Source organism: Cryptococcus depauperatus, chromosome 7 (assembly GCF_001720195.1).
Source record: "Cryptococcus depauperatus CBS 7841 chromosome 7, complete sequence".
NCBI classification, from domain to species: domain Eukaryota; kingdom Fungi; phylum Basidiomycota; class Tremellomycetes; order Tremellales; family Cryptococcaceae; genus Cryptococcus; species Cryptococcus depauperatus.
The window spans coordinates 625,648-648,878 of NC_089474.1; the positions used below are offsets into that span (position 1 = coordinate 625,648).

Sequence of the window (23,231 nt, forward strand, 5' to 3'; positions counted from 1 at the left end):
AAGTTATGCAGTAGATGTATGTTGAATTGTTTATAAACACTTGCAACATTGATTGCCGAGTTTCGTGCTTGGAGTCCTTATCGCGATATGATATGTCTTTGTGCCGACAGAAAAACTTGGGATGGAAAATGAAATCTTTTCTATATCAGCCATAAACACCATCCAAAAGGCAGAGACGTTTACGTGGATACCAATCTTGCACTCCTATGCAAGCCTCCATACCATGACGCCGCCTGTTCGTTCTTGTTCATCTTGAAGCATATCAAACCCGTTCCACATAGCCCAAACTTGCGCGTACCCGAGCCTGGTTAGCTCTTCCTTGACACTTTTATTCTGCTCCTGCGTTGTTGATGTATTAGTTGGCGTTGCTCCCTGGCTGAGACCTGACACTGTCCCACGTCGATGGAGTAACTCTCCAAAGAGAATGACATGTGAAGGGTAAGAACGATTCACACTGGTCGAAGAGGTATTGCGTAGGTGAGAAGGCGGGTAAGGAAAGACAGTGGAGAGATAGTGAACAGGGTTGGAATAGAACCAGTCCTGTTCGGTTTTGTGAGAACTTGGATCCACTCTGAGCATCGCAAAGGTCGTCAGCCCAATGTAAAAGGACCGTTGTCAATGTACTCACCCAACAGGAGGCTCACACGTGATGAACCAGCTATCCACGTCCTTGTGTAGATGGCTCATCCATGGTATGCTGTGGCAAGGAGTGAGCACTGCTAGGCTTTCAATTTTTCCCAGTCTTTCTTGTCTCAGTACATCCATCACTTCAACTTGAGCCCTTCCATGAAAAGTGTTCAAGTAGATATAGGGCAAAACGCCAGCGTAAAGGATTATGTAGAAAGGAAATTCGTTCAGCCTGAGATACTGCCTGAATGATCTTACGGGGTGGTATGCGCCTAGGATAGTGGGTGTGTAGAATGAGGACAACGGCGGGATAACGAATAGCAGAAAGGGGGGTAAAAGGGGGTGAAGAAACCGCCATTCAGAGTGAGGACTTAGTGAGAGCGTCGCTATAGAGAAAGTCGCCGCTCGAGCTAGAATACAGAGGCCAGGTGATCGATCAAGTTTAGCAAGGCTTGCTGGTGCCAGTCGAGATGGAAGGAGACAAGACAAGAAACCTTTGGCCCACCAAATCCACAAGGGGAAAAGAATAATGGGCAAGCTCTGGACAAAATGATATGTGAGGTGTGTTGAGCCATAGAATGAGGAAATGTTGAGGATAATGTTTTGGTAGATGAAGGTAAGGATGGGAAAATATAGATGACCTGTCATGGAGTAATCAAAGGCGGTTGACGCTGCTACAGTACAAACCCTGATACATGTTGAGTGACGTCTTGACATCCATAGCTTTTAAACTTACAAGCTTGTGGCAATATCAACAGCAGTGATTACAGCTGATAAGACACTCTCATCTCGAAATTGACGCCATAGTAAGTTAGTCCAGAGGAAAGCCCAGAAAGTCAGCATTGTTGGGCGAATGCAAAGGGCCAGCGTAGTTAAACAAACAGACAGTATAAGTCTATCAGTATGCCTATGGTGCTACATTAGCAGAGACTCAGAGGAGATCAAATGGTTGTGCTCACGTAGATGGCTGAACCACACAAGGAGGTGCCCTATCTAAAATCATACAGTTACAACTATTCACTTCTTGCGACATCTTGTTTATAGAACTTTTGATATCCAGCATCTCCCTGTTCTGCTTATCTTTGTCATCCTTCTTCTTTAGAGGCTGCAGCTTCGTTACTGCCTTGAGAGATTGTGACCTTGGGATGGGGGGACCTGGTAGAGGGAAGTAATAGAGAGACATAATGGTTAATAGGGATTCCGGTGAGGTCGAAAGTGAGCGAGTGAGAAGGTGAGCATTAAATAATGACGTGAGAGAAAGAAAGAGCTACGAAATCATCAGCTCTAGTCAGTCTTGCACATGCTATTGGATTTACCGCTGTAGAAGCTGACCCATCGCCGAGAAGTTTTGATGAGACACGATAAGTGTAAAAATCTGTCAGAGCGGCAACAAATACACCAACAAATCTTGGTGCTAGTGTCTTTGAATGTCATTATTAGCCAAATTCCGATTAATAGTGACACATACGAGCATAGCAGTCTCATCTAATCTCAACATCTTGAGAACCTGATAAACCCCTGTAAATACACCAGGCCAAATCCAGCTCCTCATTCTTCCACCCGCCACGATCTTCCAAAGACACTCGCCTAGCCATCCCTTCAAGTAGCTTCCGCTTCCATTATGCGGTAAGGGCAAGTCTTGCCATTCCCAGGTGAGGTATCCATAACCAAATACTTTATGATGGGCTGGCTCCAGGGCCTGATAAAACTCGTCTGGCTGAAAATAAGTCCATGGGAATGGAAGCGTCAAGAGAGACCGTGTTATGAAGGCGGTCAGGAATGCGTATTTCAGCATTCGATCTTAGTCATTACTTTTATTAGATTAGTAAAAGAAAAGAAAAAGTTAGGATGTAGATGACGAACAGAGACCGAAAAAAGGTGATGTCATCACATTTCAACACTTTCCTTTCTTTTCCTAACAACTCGCCATTTCGCAATTTTATATTCAACAATCATTCATGTATAACCACCATGCGAAAAGACAAGGGCAAAGGAAAGGCAAACCAAGTAGATGAGACTACTCGTCTACTTGGAGAGCTTTCTGCAACTCACTCGACTTCTATCGAGCCATTGCCTACTCACCGATCTCACATTCGCTCATTCCTCTACAACTTACTAACCGTTGTTATCTCTCTGTTACTTTCCTTCTTAGTATTTTTCATACTACTGGCGTCCTCCTTCAAGCCTTCTTCTGCAGAAATAGATGTTTTATCGAAAACAGCGGTTGAATTTACTCCACCTACGTCAATATCGGTCCTCAATGTCAGTGACGCAGGCATCTTGTTTAACGTCTCGTTACGATGCGGTATTGACGCTGATCGTGCACTGGGGGTCCAAGGGTTCTATCAAGAACCTGATAAGCAAAAGGCTATTGAGCGTGGGGATAGAGGAACGGGAGTTGAATGGTGGGAATCGCTTCGGAGAAAAAGTGCACATTGGTTTGTAGGAAATCTCAAGAAGAAAATTGTACGAGTGAGGCTTAATGAAGGGCTCTACATCTCCCCTCATCACTTTGATTCACCACCATTGGGGTTGATCAAATTACCTGAAGAGCTAGAAATCCCACTTGTATCTGACGTACCGGCATATCATCCAGAACATCCAGATCTTTCATGGCTGGAGCCCATTAGCTTCATGGTCCTTGCAAAGCCTATAGCACCTACAGGTGATATATGGGACTTCATCCGCCGAGGATGGGTGCAAGGGAGCTTGAAAGTGGTGGTCGGGACAAATAACGTAGAGGCCGGCTTGAAAGACGCTGAGGGTAGATGGTGGGGGCGATGGCTTCGAATGGTTGAAGAGGACGTTGTGTTACCGTTGGAAGTACCAAGTAAGTACGCAGCTGTAACTTTCTCTTAATGCTTTGCCGATAGTTTCCCATCCGTATTCCCTTTTCGAGCATTCGTAATGCTGGCAACTGGTTACTGCCTGCGCATGCGCAATGGGACTGACTACTAAAGTAGTTCCTGTGTTACCTGGTTTGCCTCACCCCGATCATCGATTGGACCTCTCAAACCTGGTGAATCTCAAGCATTTCTCATTGGCTAGTGAACCGGAAAAAGGCTTGACGATTCATGCTTTCGCTACGATGCCTAACTTTGTTCGGCATTTCAACCTTTCCAGAAACCTCAACATTACCCTTCCCTTCAGCCTTCCATTTTCTATCTCCCTTCCCAATGCGAAAGGGGACAGCAAGATGGCTGAAGTAATCCTTGAACCTATTACTATCAATCAGAGTGATACAATTAATCTAAAGCTGGATGGTATCATAACTGCTAATCTGGATGCTAAAATGAAAAACGATATATCTCCTCTTTCTCTTTTCCTCCAAAACTATCTCCACGGGCTTCCTTCTCCTATCCATGTTCATGGACTCTCGTCATATCCCTATCTATCCCCCTTGCCTGCACCCATGTGGCTTTTATCTACCTTCTCTTCCCTCTCACTCAAACTCTCGTTTCCCGGACCTTCGCCGCCACCAAAGGTTATCCGATCTGTCACAATCGAGAAAATGAGCATATCCGAACAGAATGGGAACATGAGAGCCAACGGGATCGTCGTTGCTGAGCTTGAATTGCCGGAAGATATGTGGGGAGTGGATTTGAGCGTGAGAGCGGTGAAGCCTGACGTGCTCGTTTACGATGGGTCGGTACCAGAAGATGAGGAAAACAAAGAAGCATATCCACCAAAGGCATTTGGACGTATCCAACCTCGGGATTTCTTGGACGCTTCCACTACACCTTCATCTATCATCCCATACTGTTACATCGTCCGAGCACCATTTACCAACATTGACCTTGACATATTACCAGGACGAAATAAAGTGTTGTCAGATTTTGTAACTAAAGTTGTGTTCAAGGGCGGAGCTGTTGCCGGAGTGAAGGGTACGAGTGATGTCAAGATCGAAGTGAAAGGTATCATCGGCAAGGTTGTGGTAGAAGGGTTACCAGTAAGGGGGCAGTTTTGGGTAGGAAAGCAAAGAGTAGTGTAGCATTTATAAATACCAAGAGCAATTGTGTATAGGAATGAGCGGCCTGCTCACTTTAAAGATCATGAACCCTTGTTGTATTTAAAAATTGGCGTATGCCATGGAAATTTCCTTACATTCTTTCATTTCTTTAAGTAATCTCTCAGTTATATGTCAACCAATAGCAATATTCATCACGCCGCCTCTAGTAGAGATGACAACTAGTCTGAAGTGGGACAAAACGAGTGTTTTCAGGCTAAAGAAACGAAGTATACTGCCATTAATGATGTTTACATCTGTAGCCTTTGTTTAGACAAGATTCATGCCATAACTGTAAACATCTACCTATTTTTTATTTGCTTCTTTACCTTCTCTATCCTGGTGACCTTGTCCCTCAAGAAAACCTTGAAAATATCTCCAAGATTGAATAAATTGCCTACAATCCTAGCGAAAGATGGCAGAAGAGGAAGTGACGCTACAGTCGAGCACGAGGTGGTCGTATCTTTGTATGGACCAAAATCCTATGCGAATCTTTACTTCTGGTAACTCTCAAGATTAGTATTTCTCTCTATTAGTGGTCTCTGCGTCGTCCGTCTACTCTATTCGTTGATGCAAAGAAATACTCCATGTTTCCTAAAGAAATGCAGGCTTTCCTGCAACCCTACCCTTTGTTAGTGATTAGATCTTGTAATTACGGTGAGCCAAAACATCAGCCATTGTAAGAGAACAAGATTGGCCCAGTTTCGAGGTATCAATTCCTGCTAATGAAAAGGCTGGTAAATTCGACGACAAACTACAAGACGTCGAGTAAGGGAATAACGTCCATTCCTTTTGTACAAGGTCATCCTACAAAGGTGTGGTTGTTGGCATGTTTGTTAATTCGAGATTTGCGCACAATATCTGAACCATAGTCGAAACATTTCAAAACTTCTAAAAGCAGCGATCCAGGGTTTTCGAAGAGCTTATCGAATAATTTAGCGACAGTCACCCATTTACCAGGGATGTTAGATCTTGTATACCATCGTGTTGGTCTAACTCGATGTTAAGATTCCTGTTCTACATAACGAGTTAATGAAACGCTTCATTATCCTCCGACTCATTCCGGGAGGATTCTTTGACGAATTCCCATTAATCAAGAGGGATAATTATCAACAGGGATTGACTGATTGCATGCAATGTCAATCCAAGAGTAAGCCTGTTGACCCAGCTTGAGATCGAGTGAGCTGAAAGCTACTGCAGGGACACAATTGGGGTTCTTTACGCCCACTGCCTTTCTATTGGCCCTGGAACTTTCAAGCTACTAAATGGTGCCAGGATAAGTCTATGATGCACGTTTAGTAAAAACAGGACCAACCTTTTCCAGCCAAGAAGTCATGTCTTGGCCAATACCACTAAACCTGGGCTTCGCTTAAGAGTATCATACCGTTTCTGCTATACGCTTTCTAATTTCCACTATCTTTTGGTCAAGTGTTTGATCCTCTTCCATCAGGTCTTTTCGTTCTCGTTCCAGCCTACAAAATACCAATCATTACATGACCGACATGAAAAGAATCAATTCATGACTTACTGGACAATCCTTGCCCGCATCGCTCTCTCATGAGGAGGCGGTTTCATGTCATCTATCTCGTCCAACTTTCTTGAGAGCCAATACTCTTTGACGTACATTCCGCCGTAGAAAGAGACTTATTCATTGTATCAACATAGCATAAAGTGATGATTGAAGAGAGACTATCATTACTTACGAGGAACCACAATGATAGATGAACCGAGAAGGATCTTGTTGATTTGAGAAAGACGCATATTGAACAGATAAGAAGGAAAAAGTAAAGTAATTGTTGACTTTTTTTTACGTTTTTGTTTATATTCTGTGTGGTGGAGGGATTAGGAATTTGTTGACTGAATTCAAGTTACATCTACACATTTTTAAATCTTGTATTTACTTTTATACATTCTTGAATCTTGTATCTCTATCTACAAATCACTTTTTAGCCACACTACTCAACTTTTCTCCAGTTATGGCACGTCAGGCCACCGGGGAATCGACTCCTCTACTAGACGTCCTACCACATCCAGCTGAAGATCTTTCAGCAGACGATGATTTATTATCGTGGGTATTGGTGGACCAACTAGGCTGTATGCCCAATACAAAGCTTGGAGTACATCCTCAGCAGGTCAAATTTGTTGGCCCATCTTTTAAAACGGAAGATGTGCTCAATGTTGTGCGAGAAGTGAGTCTACTTGAGGCGAACCAATAGATTGGGAATAAGTACTGATATTGTCAAGACTATAACAAAAGGAAACTTGCAGGGGGCAATGCAAAAACTTCAAGAGTATGTCAATAAATTAGCTTTTTGAGCTCATGAATAGATTTGGGTTGTTTCAGCAGCATATACAGGACAAGATGACTGTCAATCAAAAGGAGCGCTTCGTTCAGTATATCGTCCGATTTCGGTCTGCATCGACAAGAATCAACTAACCATGCGCTCATAGACATTTACGACGTTACTTGTTACCTCTGCTTCCTACCTCTCGTCTTGAAATTTATTTGACCAGTCGTTATACCTTTGTCACGGGTCATGCTGAACTCGCCGTTTTTGCAACACGACCTCTTGCCCCAGGACTTGTTATGCACGAACTACAAGGTTCAGTCGTGCCTCTTCCTGAGGAGTGGAAAGAAGAGATGGATATAGGTGATGATCTCGCGGTTGAAGCGGCTGGCGAAGAAAACGAGGAAGAGGATGATGGTGGATCAATGAGATTGACCCCTGTTGCGAGAGATAGAAAAAGCGTTATTGAGGAGAAAAGGCAAGGGCAAAGGAGAAGTGATAGGACAAAGAGAAGAGATTTTAGTATTGTATGGTCAGGCTTGAAGCAATGCTATCAGCTTTTTTTGGGCCCCGCAAGATTCATCAATGTAAGTCGCAGAGCAGAGTGACATCTTGGCCAAGTTGACTGCTTTTAAAGCATGATTGTGACCCTAATGTCGAGCTGTTGAGACAAGGAAAATATGTAACTTTTAGAGTTACTAGACCAATCAAGATTGGCGAGGAGTTGACCACTTTCTAGTAAGCTAATCGTACAAACGAGTGTGTTGATTAAACTGACAAGCTGATGAATCTCCAGTGGGGAGAACTATTGTGAGTTTCGTGAAGTGATGATGTTTTCAAGTATATTGATACCTATTCCTTGATTATCAGTTGGCAAAGGGAATATCGAGTGGTACGCCATCTCTTTCAAATGTCTCTCAGTACTTATCCACTTTCAGTCTGTGTTTGACATGTGAACAGAAAGGAAAAGGGGGCTTCACTCCCAACCTAAAACAAAGCTCTTACCAAGGACAAGATCGAGGATCTCGAAGTATCTCTGTTGAGCCTTCACTTTCACGACATGGTTCTTCCTTTACCGTGGACTACAGAACACAAAGTCGTGATTCAAGCTCATTAAGAAACGAATCTCAAATCAAATCAGAGATATGTTTTGATGGGGATAGAAAAGGAAATTCTGTTGAGCTAACAACAATGTCCTTGACTATCAATGAGGCTACAGATGGCCTCTGTGGGACTACTCCAGAAGACTCAGAGTCGCTCGCTGCCAATGTTCCCCGTCTTGTCACGCCTGCTCCTACTGATTTTGAGAGTACACCTGTTGATGATAATTCTATGTATGAAGAGACAGAGTCGACAGTTAGTATGCCACGTCGAGAGCGTTATGTTCGCAAAGCAGCTCAAAATCCAAAACCGTGGTCGAGGTGGAAGAGAGGCCGAAAAGGAAAGGAAGTCGTCGAATATGATGAGCCAGTGGAATTAGACCAGGAATTTCCACTAGATTTTCCTAGGTGCGCGACATGCGCAAAACCGTTGACGGAGCAAATATGGTATTGTGGGAGATACTTTGATCATTGTCAAAGGTAAATGTTCTTGTTTAGATGGACCTAAAGCCACATGACTGATATATGTTTTACCTAGGTGCGTTCGCCATGCGTTGGTATTTGAGCTACCTTGGCCGGCACGGCGCCCTCAAGACGTGCAAGAGTATCCACCTGCCCATCTAGTTCCCTCTGGGTTCATTCCTCGCAAAATATTGGCTGTACCCTTACCTTCCCTAAGCAAGGCTCCAAGGATCAAAACACCCGCTGTACAACAATCATCTGTCGCAGAAAGTCATCATGAAAAGCGCGCTCGACGATTACGTGAGGAAATTGAGGCTGAGACGTTCTTTATTGAATCTTTACGTGAAGCAGCTTGGTCAGTACAAGAATCTCGAGAAGCTGCTCGAGAAGCGAAAGAAGAAGAAAGAAAAAGAAGGCGTGAGGAAAAAATGCGTTTAGACGCGACTCGCATCAAGGGACAGGGTATATGGAGTCGATATGAGTATATTACTGAAGAGGAATTCAGAAAGAAACAGGAAGAGATTTGGGTTGTCGAGCCAGGTTCATCTCGTCGATGTGCAAGTAAGAGAGATACAGAGGAAGAGATTGAGCGACGAAAGAGAGTCAAAGAGATGTTGGAGCAGAGAAAGAAGAATCGAGAGGCAAAGAAGAAGGATAAGGAGCAAAGAAGGGAATGGCTTGGGTTGGCCGGGAAGGAGAGCGGCCCTATGACATTGATGGAGCTGGGGGAAACCGAGAGAACGAGCTTGGGGGAGTCTGTGGTTAGTTTGCAGGAAGTGCAACCTATAAAGAAGAGAGGCAAGCGAAGGCGACCAACGAAAACTAAAGAGTACGAGAACACTCAAGTAGTAAACCCTGCGACTACACAACTGAGAGGTCTAGAGAAATTTCACAAATCACCAAGCTTCAGATTGCCCAAATCGCCTGGATTAGTACATACACAGGAAAAAACAGACGACGACGATGATATTGAAGACGAGATATTGGTAGCAATAGCTCCCGAGCTATTTCCGATCTATCCTCTTACTTCACCGAATATGTCAATGCTACCAACTACAGCTACAATGCCTGCTCGTCGACCGTTTGCTCGTCGACCATTATGCAACATGTCTTCACAGCCCATGTCGCGTTTTACGTGCAATCCAAAAATTACTCCCACCTCTGCCAAGACAGGTAAACCTTGCAAACATCCAAAGTCAACCGCAACAATATTGGCTCCTCTGCCAACTCGTCAGCCCATCATGCTCCATATACCTGCGCGTCGGCCAACAGTGACTAACAAAGAAGCAGTGCCAGTGACACAAAAGAGTGGAAGACCGCCTGGGTCAAGTAAGAACCGAAAGGCTCTCTTCGTGAGTCATGGCTTCGCTGTGACAATGGATGAGCACAAAGACAAGGTAAGTCATAATCTCTCTAATAACTTATGATGCGCTGATACAGGTAGCATGCTATCAACTTGAAGGATCACAATGGTATTGTCGAAGACTATAGGATTAACCTTGTGACACCTCCAACAACGGCAACACCAGTTGAATCCTATATTACTGCCGATGATAGTGAGCCTCGCCAGTCCACTTGCCAATCAAGCGCATCAGATGCCTCTCTAGACGCTCGACTCAGTAGCCCTGTTGAAGAACCATATTGGCCAGCAAAAGCTGAAGAGGCGATTCTTCAAATACCCTCGTCATTTCCACATGATGAGAACAAATTAAAGATCGAATACGAATCAAAGAGAATAGAAAAAGATAGAGTCAAAAAGAGGAGACGTTCTGATGAGGCAGATGTAAGATTCACATCTGTCCTTGATGATACATTTGTCCTAATTAACTAATGCTCTCCAGACTTTTGCCCCCGAGCCTCTTCTAAAAAAGAAGCGTACTTTCTTCCCATCAATTTCTGCGCTTTTCAAGTCTTCTCCTCTCTCCGATAACCTTCAACATTAATGATTGCATTGGCTGTCGAATAACTGTTGTCAAAACGACCTGTTGATTTTATGCATTGTCATTATTACGTAATCTTACCACCCTGATCTTTTGCCCTCACCCCTGTATCACACATTTCCTCCCATTCTCCATATATCTCTTTCATTTCTTAATCTTTTCATTTTCTGACTTTCTTTTTATTTTCCTTTGCTCATAACCTAACCACAATCCAAAATGGCCACTCTTGCTGAACCAAAGCCTGACCAGGCTTCTGCCCGTCAAAGGGGTCACTCTGCTGTGGTGCGTACACTTGCCACGTTGAAGTCGTCCAGCACAGCTAAACTCTTACGTATTGTCTGTCTTTGTCACAATCATTCTCACCATTGCATATATGATAACCCCAATAGGACTTCAAATCTGCTACGACTGGCGTTGCGGCCAAGACCATGCGAAACGAGCTCAACAGAATGGTTGCCAACGTGCAAGACCCCGCAAAGAAGAAGGCAAGTCAAAAGATTACTTTATCCCATTTTGATAGTTTTACCTGTCGTTTTCTTTGAAACCCACCGTTTGCATCACGCATGCACACGCGCAGTCGATGAAGCAAGCAGCAGGCTGACATAATACGTAGATTTTTGAGGCTGAAATGCAATCTTTCTTCATTCTCTTCAACCGATTCCTCACTGAACGAGCCAAGGGCGAGAAGCTGTATGTGTTGCAACATCTCTATCGAACTGATGCTGAGCTGTTGCAGTGACTGGGACAAGATCAATCCTCCTCAGCCCGAACAGGTTCGACCTTACAACGTGCTTGACAACGTAGATCCTTCTATCCTCAACAAACTTGCCGTCCTCAAACTTAATGGTGGTCTCGGTACCACCATGGGTTGTGTCGGACCCAAGTCCATCATCGAAGTTAGGGAGGGAATGACTTTCTTGGATCTTTCCGTCCGGCAAATTGAGGTAAGTCTGCCATCTTCTGTTCTTTCATTTTTATGGTTAGTTGCTGATCAAGATCTTTCGTCAAACCTGATGAACTGTTTTTTTCTGCACAGCACTTGAACGAAAAGTACAATGTTAACGTTCCCTTCATTCTTATGAACTCTTTCAACACAGATGAGGACACTGCTCGAATCATCCAAAAGTACCAAAACCACAACATTAACATCCTCACTTTCAATCAATCTCGATATCCCCGTGTTGACAAGGAGTCTCTCTTGCCTTGCCCACAGGATTCTACTTCTGAAAAATCTAACTGGTATCCACCTGGGCATGGAGACATTTTCGACGCCTTGACGTGAGTGCACGTTTTCTCTTTGTTCTTGCACAGACCCACTGACAAGATTTGTATCATCAGTAACTCAGGTCTCTTAGACAAGCTCATCGATGCTGGCAAAGAGTATATCTTCATTTCCAATGTCGACAATCTTGGTGCCGTTGTCGACCTCAACATCTTCCAGACTATGGTTGACGCCCAAGCCGAGTATGTTATGGAGGTCACTGACAAGACCAAAGCCGACGTCAAGGGTGGCACAATTATTGACTATGAGGGCAAGCCCAGGCTTCTTGAAGTTGCTCAAGTTCCCAAAGATCATTTGGACGAGTTTTGCTCCACTAGAAAATTCAAGATTTGTACGTCAAACAAATTTTTTGTGAACTTCGCGCTAAGATGATGTAGTCAATACCAACAATATTTGGTGTAACTTGCGAGCCATAAAGAGGATTATGGACGAAGACTCCCTCAATCTTGAAATAATTGTCAACAACAAGGTCACCGACGCTGGTCAACCCGTTATTCAGCTCGAGACTGCTATTGGCGCTGCAATCAAGGTGAGCTGTTTTGTTCATTTGCACTGCCAAGGAGACCTAGCTTACGTTGCTTGAGTAGCACTTTGACAGTGCTATTGGTATCAATGTCCCTCGATCACGATTCTTACCTGTTAAATCTTGCTCGTAAGTGTTTCCTTGAAGCCATTCAGTCGATATGTTTATACTTTTACAGTGATTTGCTTCTCATCAAGTCCAAGCTTTACAACCTCGAGCACGGTGTATTGACTATGGACAAGTCTCGAGAATTTGGCGGTACTCCCGTTGTAAAACTCGGTGATGAGTTCAAGAAGGTTGCCAACTTTGAGAAGCGATTCAAGTCTATTCCCAACATCACTGAACTGGACCACCTTACAGTCTCTGGTGACGTCTGGTTTGGCAAGGGTGTCAGGCTAGGTGGCACTTGTATCATTGTCGCTACCGAGGGTAACAAAATCATGATTCCCGACGGCACCAATCTCGAAAACAAGCTGATTACAGGAAACCTCTCTATCATTGATCATTAATATTCAGGGAAAGCACATGAAGATTGACGAGTGTCATTGGATGATGAATAATGAGGACATGCTGTATAAAGTATCAACTACACTCTTATGCATGACCCAAATATTATTTTTTCCAAGTGAAGCTAAAGAAGCTATTAATTGGCTATATAGATTTTATATCTATGTTGGGTTATGAACACCTTTGCACATCCTAAATATGAAATCTGCCTTGTGCAAAATTGACGACATCCAACTACTTTTTCTTGAGAAATTTCTGCCACGATTACCTTCTAGTAGCTTGTTGGTGTTGGGCTTGCGTGGCAGGGCCATGAGCAGAGGGGGTCTGATTAGGTATGAGTGGAATTCCACCCCAACTAGAAATGAGCCTTTTGATAGTAGCCCAAACATTCTGAATAGCAGCACCCTTGCCGACGACAAACTGATCAATTTGAGCAGTGATACTGTGCACAGCAGACTTTGTAAAAGGCGACGCATGATACCTGAGTCGAACAAAGTGAACCATAAAAAGGGCGGTGATGAATGATGTCCGGAAGCTGTTTTGCAGGTATACTCTTCAGTTCTCACATACAAAAAGAGAAAAATATACTTACGTTAAAACGCCGGCGAGTAACCTCAGAGAAATGAAGATTTCTGCGTATGCAACGAACCTCATGGCTGCATCATAGTTGGACTTTACCCAAATTTGGATACGTCTAGACACGTTGTCAAGCATGGCAGGAGGACGAGCTGATGGAGTGTCGGTGGTAGAGCCGACTGGAGGAGCTGTTTGAGGACTACAATATGCGAGTCAGATTCAAAGTTTTGGTGGAGAAGCCTATAGATGGATGGGTAACACTCACGGGACTAACTTGGGAATGATATTTGTCCGAAGAAAAGTCAGGCAATGGAAGAGAGAGAAGGTCGCGAAGGGCAGGACAGTTACTTGAGTCTCGTCAGAATTGGAACACGAATATTCTGAACGCACGATTGACAGGTTTGGAGATCCACCAAAACAAGGCCAGGAGAGCATACTGGCAATTTTCGTCGACAATCGCTCTTCTTAGCCACGACTGACTTAGTTGTGGCTTCCCAAGCGACTTGTAGACAACGATGGAGTAAGACAAAAGTGCCCCTGTGTAGGCAAGCTTATATGTTTTCACCGGTGTTCCACGGAAGAGGAGTGTCTGGAAAATAATGTAGGCTATGGGTATCGTGAGTTGTAGCAAGTGGTGAGGGTAGAAAAGACTTGCCTGTGGAGAGAAGGACTATAAAGTGTCCCACTGCCCATACATAGTGCGGGTCTACAGACGGCATAGCTGGTAACACAAAATACGACAATGAGAAAGAAATATAAAGAAAAAAGGTAAGGAAATTCTTAAAAAGCAACATGACAACACTGAGGTAATACGTCATCATTCAAAAATCATTCAATTACGTAACTGTAAGTTTCTTTTAATAACGGGATCAAATTGGCTCTCATATACTCTATTCCAGATGCCATTAGCACGTGAAAACGCCACATTACTTGTGCACTGAAACTCCGTTTAATCCCGTATTGTGAATGATTTCTCAATAATTAATTTTTAATCTTTTGACTCTATTCTTTTCTGAAAACAAAACAAATTCCCAGTGGACGAAGACTATTGCAAAATGTCTGACGCTGGCTCTGAAACCGCTTCCAACGCCGCCGTTGAGACCCAAGAGGTCGAGGTTGCTGCCCAATCTGGTCCCATGTCTGTAGAGGATGCCCTCCAGCAGGTCATTAAGATTGCCCTTGTTCATGACGGTCTTGCCCGTGGGTTGAGGGAGTGCGCCAAAGCTCTTGATAAGAAGGAGGCCCATCTTTGTGTTCTCGTCGAAACTGTTACTGAGGGTGCGTCTACAGGCCGTAGAAAAACGAATTAGAGTATTGACTCATGAAACTAGCCGAGTATCTCAAGCTTATCGAAGCCCTCTGTACTGAGCACGGCATTCAACTCATCAAAGTCTCTGACGCCAAGGTTCTTGGTCAGTGGGCTGGTCTTGCCAAAATTGACCGTGAGGGCAAGCCCCGAAAGGTGGTTGGTTGCTCTTGTGTTGTCATCACCAACTATGGTGAGGACTCTGCCGCCCTTCAAGTCCTTCTTGAATGTAAGTCGTCTACGCTGGTTTAAACGGCATTGCAACTGACATGAAATTAGATTTCAAGACTCGTTAAATGCAGGAACATCGTTCAGTAGGTAGATTTCCTTGATGCTTTGTATTGGCACTTGCTCCTTTTCTCTGATGATTATGGGACTCCCTCTTCGCATCCATGCGTGTCGACAATCCCTAGGAATCGAACCTACCCTCTCCGGAGGGCAATCCATTGTCTGATCCTTATTATTTTAATCTACATTCAATCTCTAGTATGAGAAGATGCTAATTTTATGTTTTTAGCCTCTAACCTTGTTGTTACATGGATAGATACAAATGCATTGACATGTTGGAAGCGTATCGTAAATGGAGCAAGGAATTGTATACACAATATTTGCTTTGAATTTGCCAAGCCCAACATTTGAAGTTTAAGTACAGTACCACGAGACGCATTCAAAGTATCAAAATCACACGAATATAACTGCTACAAGTTGCTTATTGTATTTCCGGCCATAAATACATCACCATAGCCCTACTAATCTGCCTGACGTCCATACAAGAGTAACACACCCAACTGGTAAGATCCCCACATAAACAACCATATCCTGCCATAATCTTCTACCTAGTCTGCGTTTTTGTAATTGTCTCTCCTTTTTCGCCAGCAAAACGTCTGCTGAAGGATCTTCAAGGCTGTTTTCACGTAAATGACCTTGACCATGGCGCGCCAACGAGTGTGACGTTGCCGAATAAGGAAGAGAAGAAGTCTTAGAGGGCTGATTGGAAGGAAAGATAATTGAAATGGGTGATCGTACGTGAAAGGTGATGATGAAGAATAATGCTACGATAATGTCAGTCCAAGCTATTGGAAAGTATCAGCGGTGTTTGACCTACAAGGCAGAAACCATCCAACAGCCAAGACGCTCAGCACACCGATCAGCTCAATCTTATCCACGACCCACCCGCCGAGACAAGCCAACCCAACACAAGTCATCCACCATCCAATTCCTACCCATTGGCCGGCTTTGATCCTTTCATCGCCTTCGACGCCCATTGCCCTCAGGATGGCATCTCTGCCGCGAAGAATCCACATGTTGACAGATCCCAAGGTAAGGGTGACTTGCGAAAGACGGGCAACATTAACCCATCCGTCATTAGCTGGCAAGTATGCAAAAACGCCAGAAGATATAGATGGGTTTGGACTAGGCACAGCTGTGGATGTAGAGTCACCGGACAGTGGTAAAAGATAGTAAGGGACCAAGGAAAGGGGTAACGATAAGATAAGGATAATGGCGCCTGCGAGTAGGCAAGGCATGAAAAAACTAGCTCGTTTTGCACGAGCTAGTTTTGAGTGGATGAATAGAGTGTTGATGTGAGGTGAAAAGAACACTGTAAGTGCGGCTTTGGAAGAAATGAGATCAGAGTTTGAATTGTGAGTTTGGACGAATGGACATACTAAGACCTGCACCGGCACTACTCCCTTCGGCAAGACCAAATTTCCTTCTGACGAGGTATCCCCATGCGTTAACCGTAGTTTCCACCACTGCTTCTCCTCCACCAAATCCGTCTCCATCAACATCACCACCTATGGGCCCAGGCATTTCCGAGGCTTTCTTTATCTCCACTGTGCGACCAATCACCAAAAAAACAATGATAGGTAAAAGAATCGCAAATAAGATGGGAGATCGTCGTGATGGTATGTTCATGCGCGAGGGCAGCAGAGAAGGTAAAAGCTGTTGGCAATCAGCTTAAAGCCTGGCCGTCTCAAGACATACAGCAAAAGACATAGCGACAGTCCAAAAGACACGTGAGGAGAACAACCTGTTGGATGGAAGGTACGTCTCAACAACAGGCTGCACCAGTGGATGCAGCGCTACCGGAATCATAAGCAAATAGCTTGACAGCAAACACTGGACCCACTTTCTAGCCAACTGACAAGCATACCAAGGACAGCAATCACAACAGCGATTCTGCCTCCCCAGACACCATATTTCCCATACTTTCCTGTGACCGTCGCAAAAACATCTTCAAACGAAGGAACCTTGAGATACCTGTATCTTTATCGTTTAGCTATTCTCTCTCGTTCAAAACATGTAAAACTTGCCATGCCAGATAGACAATAACGATATGTGCACACACAGAGAGCAGCGAGAGAATACTGATGATAGGAATGAACAAGACAACGCCTGCTGGTAGAAAGTTGTACGGCAACAGCGCCAATAGAGGCAAGAGGGGAAGAGGATGCGAAAGTATGAGTGATGGAATGACTTCTAGCAATCCTGCCTCTTGTTTCTCATTGTCTCGCCATCTTCTTGCCCTCGCTCTTTGTCGTCTTCTCACCAACGGATCATCTACTCTTGCATCACAGTTCTCCTCATCATTCTCCATGTCGTCAATGTCCAAATCCGGATCAGCGTCAGTGTCTGAAAAGTCATTCTCCAGGACTTCAAGTGCCGATGATGAGCTGCTCGATTTGACCAAATCGACCTCCTGCTCTTGCTCTGGCATCTCTTGTTGCTCCTCTGGATGGGCGAGAACGTATTGTTTGGCTGAAAGAGGCGTTGTAGGAGACAAAGACGAACTCATGGGATTGTTTGTGAATGAAGAAAAGAAAAGAAAAGAAATAAATGTTGCACGCGTCAGATAAATTCCATTTTTCTTTTTACTCTTTACAATGACTACTTTACAACAGGCAACGTTTAAGAAGAATGCCCATATAAATTACTTTTTACGCTGCTTGAGAGCACTCCCATCTTCTGCGCAAGAGAATGACTGTAACCGGTGCGTATGCTGTACTATCCATGTATACGGCTGATTGTGGATGGGCAAAAGTATCACTGTCGCATACTTTTGTATCGCAGCGTTAGATTTACTGGGTGTGCTTTACGAAAAGACTACTGAGGAGCAACGAAATGGCTGGATAGAGTGGATATGGTCATTGCAAGCTCGCAGGTTGGATCTTATTAGGTAGGGCTTGTCTGACAAGAATTGACTTTGCAGCCACCGGAGGGTTTCAAGGTTCGACATTTATGACTACATCTGTAAGGCAGATTGTCGATACGGACCGAGCATAGTCCCAGCTGAAAGGCTGTAGAATCCAACGACGGCGCCTGCCCATTTGCCATCGACTTATACTGCGCTTCTATGTCTTGCGCTGCTACGTGCACCTCTGGACAGACTTAACCGGCCAGGGCTTGTAGCTTTTATAAAGTCATGTCAAGCTGATAGTGGATCGTGCGTATGCTGTATTTTCAATGTGACTGTTGATGATGACCTCTACAACGGCAGGTTTTCTCCTCTATCAGGGGACGAGTATATTTTGGATGGCTTCCAGTCTGACGCTCGAATGGCCTATGTCGCGTGTGTGATATCGCATATCATTTGTGACTTTTCGGGGATAGATATACCTCGGTTGAAGGAGTGGATTAAACGGTGTCGGGTAATGCTATTCGTTATAGCAAGAATGTTGAGTGACTGAAAAGGAGATAGACTTGGGAAGGGGGTTATGCGTCTAGACCGGGAGTCATCGAAGCTCAAGGTTGGTCTTTGTCATCATGGCAAGTCAAATCAATATGACCAAACTGTACAGGAGGAACGACCTATTGCTGCCTCGCAGCTCTTGCCCTCATCAACGACAACTGTTTAGGCAAGCCAGTAGTGCAGTCGGACGAGAATAACAGCACCATAGTGCGGTGGCTTGTCTCGAGGCAGATCGGTGGCTTCCAAGGCCGGCCAGGAAAGCTCGAAGATGCGTGCTATTCGTTTTGGTGTAAAGGAGCCCTTAACGTGTGTCCTTTTATTTGTTTTGTCTATGCAGGTTGACCAGACGGCATAAAAGATAATGGGCCACACCGATTTGATCAACCACGAATCCGACAAGATTTTTCTTTTATCGGCACAGTTTCCTCTAGGAGGCTTTGGGAAAGAACCAGAAGATTATCCTGATCCATATCACTCCTATTTAGCTCTCGCAGCTCTCTCCTTGTCCCAAGACATTTCTAGTTCAGAGCTCGCACCTTTAGCAAATGAGCCAGTTGACAATAGAGAACAGCTGAAGATTCTGGAATCGGGGTTGGACTTGAAAAAGCTGGATGTGGGATGGAATGTCAGTAGAGATACGGCTGACTGGTTGAGTAAGGAGATTAGTAAGATTAAAAGATAGAGCTTTTGTACAAGTATAGCATATACACAATATGTTCACTATATCTCTCTAGACATCCAAAAACGCGATCTCCAAAAGATCAACGATATACATGCCTGAATTGATTACAAGCGACAAAAGATTCTATGGTCCGAAACTCGCCGGATACAATCGAAACAATTTTCAAAAATAGATATCTACACAACACCAACGACAACCATAGCTCTCAACGTACACCTACCGTTTCCAACAGAACTAGTATCAATCTCCCCAGTCCAGCCCATCACGCCTTCCTCAAGATCCTCCTTTGTTTCTGTTGCAGGCGGTGCAAAGAGATATTCCTCTGACTTGAGAGCAGAAGATTTCCAGCCCCATGACTGGGAATGAGCAAATGAATCTGGGCCAGAAGTGAATCGGATCAGGGCTGTACCTAACGCAGAAGCGCAACTGATGGAGAAGAACGCCTAAACTCTCAAGCATGAGTACACAACAATTCCAAGTCAGTATGCTATAGACGCGAAAAGACGACATACCTTAGTGACGTTTCTGGTATCATGGTACGGCACATCCATAGCTGAAGAGTGACTAGGATTACTTCCTGTGCGCGACGACTCGTTTTGATCCCCAACCATTGCCAGAGAGTTGCTTCTGGTAGGACTACCAGGAATGACAGACGACGGCGCAAGAGTCTGTCCACGTATAGTTGGTGAAGCAGGGGTAGTAATAGGGGTGGGCAGGGTTGCCAGGGCTCGTAGGAGAGATGCAAGGTGATTGTCATTGGCTGTTTGGGGAGCGGAAGGTAACGGAAAAGAATCATTGGGAGACTGACGATGAAGATAGATGCCAAGTTGCACACCTTTTTCTTTACGCTTGATCATTTGTATATAGCTATCACGGCAAAATCAGCATACAGAGATAAAGAAAAGGAGAAGATAAACCAATTGAACAGCGATCCAGCATAGAAGTGGGTGGCAGAGTAATATCTTTCTTTTTCGCCCAACTTGTCCACATCCCAGAATTCAACAGAGAATCTGAACGGCTCGATGTTGGTCCATTTTTGTTCTTTTATGTTGTTGCTCAGGCCAAGCCCTAGATTCAACAGACCAAACCCGCCTACTTCACTATCCCATTTTTCCTCAATCTCAGAACCAGTGGCTTTTCCATTGATTAAACCAAACAAGTTTTTTTCACCATGAGGCACTCTGGCCATGGAAGAAAGAACACTTTCTTGCGGAACAGCATCTATTAAATCTGGACCAAAATTAGGAACTCCAGCGATACCAGCAACAGCATTAACAGCTGATGCATTAGCAGATAGAAGACCACTAGCGCCCATTCGATGCGTTTCGTCAGATGGTATTGGGTACCATACACATTGTGAGAGGGAGTCAAGAGATAATTGGACGGTATCAAATGTAGCAGCTGATGGAGTAGATAGGGGCATAGAAGAGGATGTCAAAGGGCCCCACGAAGCAGCAGGACTTGGAACCCTGCTGCGTGGTTTAGGCCGGCGACGGCGACGGATAGTTTCTACTATGACAGATGTAGATTGAGTCAAACCAAGTTCATCTTTCTCGCTGTTATTGTTGATTATGTCTGCTTTTTCATGAGCAGTAACTCTGGCTTTGAGGTCTGCAGCTGACCAATGAGCAGCTTGAAGGACAGAAAGCGGCGCGTAAGGAAGGTTGGTCTGTGAATCGATATTGGAAGCAATGGTAGAAAGGTTGTCAAAGGTCTTTGTGATGTCAATCAACAGGGCAGCCACGATACGACGAAGGCTTACCATATGACAATATCTGATACCCTCTGCAAACACCATTTGAATCTCTCGCTCATCTTCCTCCCATTCCTCCCACCCTTGCTCGTACTCTTCACCTAATGACAGATCGCCCCTTCCCTCCATCTCATCCTCCCATCCTCTTCTGCGAAGCTCAAGTACATGCCTCGTCATCAAATATCTCTCCATTTCATTACTGATGAAGAAGTAATCAGAGCTCAAGAGCGCACGGACAAATCGAGCAGGTAAACCGCGGTGAGCCCAAATGCGATAAGCACAACCGGGCGTCTCTACTTCAGCACAAAGAAGGTCCACGCCCCATCGCGCCAACCAGCAAACACAAGCTTCTCCAATCTTATTGCCTACCACACCATAAAAATGAGGAAGAGACCGAGCATCAGCAGACTGCAAGGAGTATTGTCCATCATTCTCATCTGTACGCATAGAACAAGAATGAGAGCTGGCAAGATGAGGTTTGCCGTTGAGATGAATTGACAAATCTTGATGTCCAACTTTGGTTTCAGAATCGGAAGATAGTCGAGAACGATAAATGCCACGAGATGACTCTTTTTCTTCGTCTTCTTCTGGCAAAGGTGTACTGGAACAGTTGGTCGAATGGCCACTGGGTAAGGACCTTGCAAAGTTTTGCAACGATTTTGCGCCTTCTTCATCCTGTTCTTCCCATTCCTCTGCACCAATTCCATCGCCAACGGCAAAAGCCAGGTATTGATTCACAGTCATGGGTCCTATAGTTCTTAAAATCATTGCCAGCACTTCGCGAAGTAGATTACCGTGGCCGAGATAGATTGTGGTCGCTAGGAGAGACAAGAGCAGACGCGGCGTGGTAAGATGAGTGTTGGGCGGGGATTGCATAGAATTGTATGGGGGATGAGAAGTGATGTTTGGAAAAGCGGGTGTTAATGGATGGGTGGAGGTTGGCAAAAGCACAGTGGGATAATGTAGTGAAGGATAAGGGGAGTAGAGTCTCGAGAGTGATATCCTATCTTGTAATGAGACTTCCATCTGGTATTTCAGACGCTCACTCACTCAAATGCTGCCCTAGTGATGTTTGGATCATCGAATTGCAACTCAACTTCTTCTCCAGTCCAATCATCAGAAGGTAGTGTATCGGCCCTTGCCTTTCCCTTGCCTTTGTATGCAGGTTTCAAGCACGTAATTCCTTCCGAGAATCCTCCAAGAAAAAGTGAGCTGAAGAAGCCTAAGTCCATCAACGTGGGCCTGGCGATTCATTCCGTCCAACTCACTGGTCTGTGAAAGAATCATCTTGTGCACATGGTAGCAGACGCCCCACCTTTTGACAATCAGCCTGACATCGGCACAAGTTCCTTCCAAGAACGACTTGTGCAAATGGTTAGTGATAGGTTGGACGGATGATATTGGGAGCACTGCCGCTGTGGGCATTAATGTATTGGAAGTCAACGACGATCTCTGCGCCTGCTGAGGTACATCATCGTTAGTGTGTGACACTTTGACTGATGCCGCGGATAGAGTAGCGCTGGAAGCAGGCGGCATCAGGATAGGAGCTGCAAGAGCGACAGATGGCGTCGACATGGACGCCCTCGGAGATGATCTTGATTCTTGTGGTGAGACAGGCGACGGAAAAGGCGGAGGCCTCTCGCCAGTCCTTGCTTCCGCTCTCGTCGGCGCCGTCAGAGCCCTCGCTCTGAGGAGAGTCGCAGTTGCCAGCGGCGAGGGCACGGTTGGCGATGTTGTCCCTCCGAGATTGCTTACCGCTGACGGCGCCGCTACTAAAACTGGCGTGGTGCGACCGCCTGAACCAGAAGAACGATGCCAGCCGTGCCCGCCGCCATCAGACAATCCTCCTCTGGCCATGATTAGTTGATCAAAAGTTACTTCAAGACGATCCCCCGAAGGGGTTGCCAGAGGAGAGTTTGCCCTACTACTATCCTTGGACCTCAACTCTGGAAGATCTGGAAAAGGGAGAATCTTGGGTTGAGGCAGACCTGACTTGGAGCGTCCGTGTTTGGCATGCTTTGGAGTAGGGGCTGAGGCTTTTGGAGGAGACTTTGAGAGTCGTGAAGAAGAAGCAAAAGAATTGCTCATTGTTTGAAAGATAAAATAAAATGAGAAAACAAAATTCCGAAAGTTCCAATCTTATCTACTTCCGTCCAACCAATCTGTTGCGCTCATCCATGAGGTGTCTATTGCCGTCGTTTCAACCCATTTAGCTGCTGCATAGCATTTCCTACATGCATTTTATGTCTTTTGCATAATTGAACATTGTTCAAGATGAAAAGAGAGAAAGAGAAAAGAGACTGGCCTGTTATATATAAATGTAGGAGAGATATTACATAATGTTGGTAGAGGCCTCCACCTCCACCTCCACCCCGGCCTTTGCTTTCACTTTATCATTTAGTGTCAGTGATAGTGCCGCCACTATCGGTATTATATAGGATTAAGAGGTTGTTCGGGTTCCACGTATAAATATCAGAATAAGTTTAGT

At 44.8% G+C, this 23,231-nt stretch overlaps 11 protein-coding genes across 11 annotated transcripts; 6 read left to right on the forward strand and 5 right to left on the reverse strand.

Moving 5' to 3' along the window:
* Window positions 1–204: 204 nt before the first annotated feature.
* Window positions 205–2,422, reverse strand: L203_105573 (uncharacterized protein; the record flags this gene model as incomplete). Its single annotated transcript, XM_066214940.1, has 6 exons — window positions 205–571; window positions 629–1,315; window positions 1,364–1,534; window positions 1,587–1,894; window positions 1,944–2,048; window positions 2,096–2,422. 6 exons carry the CDS (start codon window positions 2,420–2,422, stop codon window positions 205–207), a joined length of 1,965 nt encoding a protein of 654 aa, XP_066071037.1.
* A 176-nt stretch (window positions 2,423–2,598) lies between these two features.
* L203_105574 (uncharacterized protein) lies at window positions 2,599–4,618 on the forward strand (the record flags this gene model as incomplete). Its single annotated transcript, XM_066214941.1, has 2 exons — window positions 2,599–3,457; window positions 3,591–4,618. 2 exons carry the CDS (start codon window positions 2,599–2,601, stop codon window positions 4,616–4,618), a joined length of 1,887 nt encoding a protein of 628 aa, XP_066071038.1.
* Window positions 4,619–5,891: 1,273 nt separating this feature from the next.
* On the reverse strand, window positions 5,892–6,394 carry L203_105575 (uncharacterized protein; the record flags this gene model as incomplete). The annotated part of the gene is made up of 5 exons (XM_066214942.1): window positions 5,892–5,894; window positions 5,949–5,996; window positions 6,048–6,105; window positions 6,162–6,276; window positions 6,337–6,394. 5 exons carry the CDS (start codon window positions 6,392–6,394, stop codon window positions 5,892–5,894), a joined length of 282 nt encoding a protein of 93 aa, XP_066071039.1.
* A 215-nt stretch (window positions 6,395–6,609) lies between these two features.
* Window positions 6,610–6,949, forward strand: L203_105576 (uncharacterized protein; the record flags this gene model as incomplete). Its single annotated transcript, XM_066214943.1, has 2 exons — window positions 6,610–6,822; window positions 6,878–6,949. The coding sequence occupies 2 exons, from the start codon at window positions 6,610–6,612 to the stop codon at window positions 6,947–6,949; spliced, it is 285 nt and encodes a 94-aa protein (XP_066071040.1).
* Window positions 6,950–6,995: 46 nt separating this feature from the next.
* On the forward strand, window positions 6,996–10,426 carry L203_105577 (uncharacterized protein; the record flags this gene model as incomplete). Its single annotated transcript, XM_066214944.1, has 9 exons — window positions 6,996–7,027; window positions 7,085–7,508; window positions 7,559–7,659; window positions 7,718–7,731; window positions 7,792–7,813; window positions 7,860–8,501; window positions 8,560–9,880; window positions 9,928–10,266; window positions 10,325–10,426. The coding sequence occupies 9 exons, from the start codon at window positions 6,996–6,998 to the stop codon at window positions 10,424–10,426; spliced, it is 2,997 nt and encodes a 998-aa protein (XP_066071041.1).
* Window positions 10,427–10,639: 213 nt separating this feature from the next.
* L203_105578 (uncharacterized protein) lies at window positions 10,640–12,737 on the forward strand (the record flags this gene model as incomplete). The annotated part of the gene is made up of 9 exons (XM_066214945.1): window positions 10,640–10,705; window positions 10,813–10,908; window positions 11,037–11,113; window positions 11,160–11,367; window positions 11,460–11,701; window positions 11,762–12,036; window positions 12,083–12,234; window positions 12,293–12,357; window positions 12,407–12,737. The coding sequence occupies 9 exons, from the start codon at window positions 10,640–10,642 to the stop codon at window positions 12,735–12,737; spliced, it is 1,512 nt and encodes a 503-aa protein (XP_066071042.1).
* Window positions 12,738–12,999: 262 nt separating this feature from the next.
* Window positions 13,000–14,030, reverse strand: L203_105579 (uncharacterized protein; the record flags this gene model as incomplete). The annotated part of the gene is made up of 5 exons (XM_066214946.1): window positions 13,000–13,270; window positions 13,328–13,510; window positions 13,577–13,658; window positions 13,702–13,917; window positions 13,967–14,030. 5 exons carry the CDS (start codon window positions 14,028–14,030, stop codon window positions 13,000–13,002), a joined length of 816 nt encoding a protein of 271 aa, XP_066071043.1.
* Window positions 14,031–14,366: 336 nt separating this feature from the next.
* On the forward strand, window positions 14,367–15,141 carry L203_105580 (uncharacterized protein; the record flags this gene model as incomplete). Its single annotated transcript, XM_066214947.1, has 5 exons — window positions 14,367–14,589; window positions 14,643–14,776; window positions 14,835–14,846; window positions 14,897–14,931; window positions 15,135–15,141. The coding sequence occupies 5 exons, from the start codon at window positions 14,367–14,369 to the stop codon at window positions 15,139–15,141; spliced, it is 411 nt and encodes a 136-aa protein (XP_066071044.1).
* A 211-nt stretch (window positions 15,142–15,352) lies between these two features.
* On the reverse strand, window positions 15,353–17,414 carry L203_105581 (uncharacterized protein; the record flags this gene model as incomplete). The annotated part of the gene is made up of 6 exons (XM_066214948.1): window positions 15,353–15,669; window positions 15,723–16,229; window positions 16,285–16,561; window positions 16,604–16,701; window positions 16,749–16,879; window positions 16,933–17,414. 6 exons carry the CDS (start codon window positions 17,412–17,414, stop codon window positions 15,353–15,355), a joined length of 1,812 nt encoding a protein of 603 aa, XP_066071045.1.
* Window positions 17,415–17,502: 88 nt separating this feature from the next.
* L203_105582 (uncharacterized protein) lies at window positions 17,503–18,990 on the forward strand (the record flags this gene model as incomplete). Its single annotated transcript, XM_066214949.1, has 8 exons — window positions 17,503–17,609; window positions 17,661–17,776; window positions 17,829–17,869; window positions 17,923–18,062; window positions 18,117–18,267; window positions 18,318–18,366; window positions 18,418–18,614; window positions 18,667–18,990. 8 exons carry the CDS (start codon window positions 17,503–17,505, stop codon window positions 18,988–18,990), a joined length of 1,125 nt encoding a protein of 374 aa, XP_066071046.1.
* A 176-nt stretch (window positions 18,991–19,166) lies between these two features.
* L203_105583 (uncharacterized protein) lies at window positions 19,167–22,831 on the reverse strand (the record flags this gene model as incomplete). The annotated part of the gene is made up of 6 exons (XM_066214950.1): window positions 19,167–19,433; window positions 19,503–19,857; window positions 19,908–20,704; window positions 20,753–21,746; window positions 21,794–21,965; window positions 22,012–22,831. The coding sequence occupies 6 exons, from the start codon at window positions 22,829–22,831 to the stop codon at window positions 19,167–19,169; spliced, it is 3,405 nt and encodes a 1,134-aa protein (XP_066071047.1).
* Window positions 22,832–23,231: the final 400 nt, after the last annotated feature.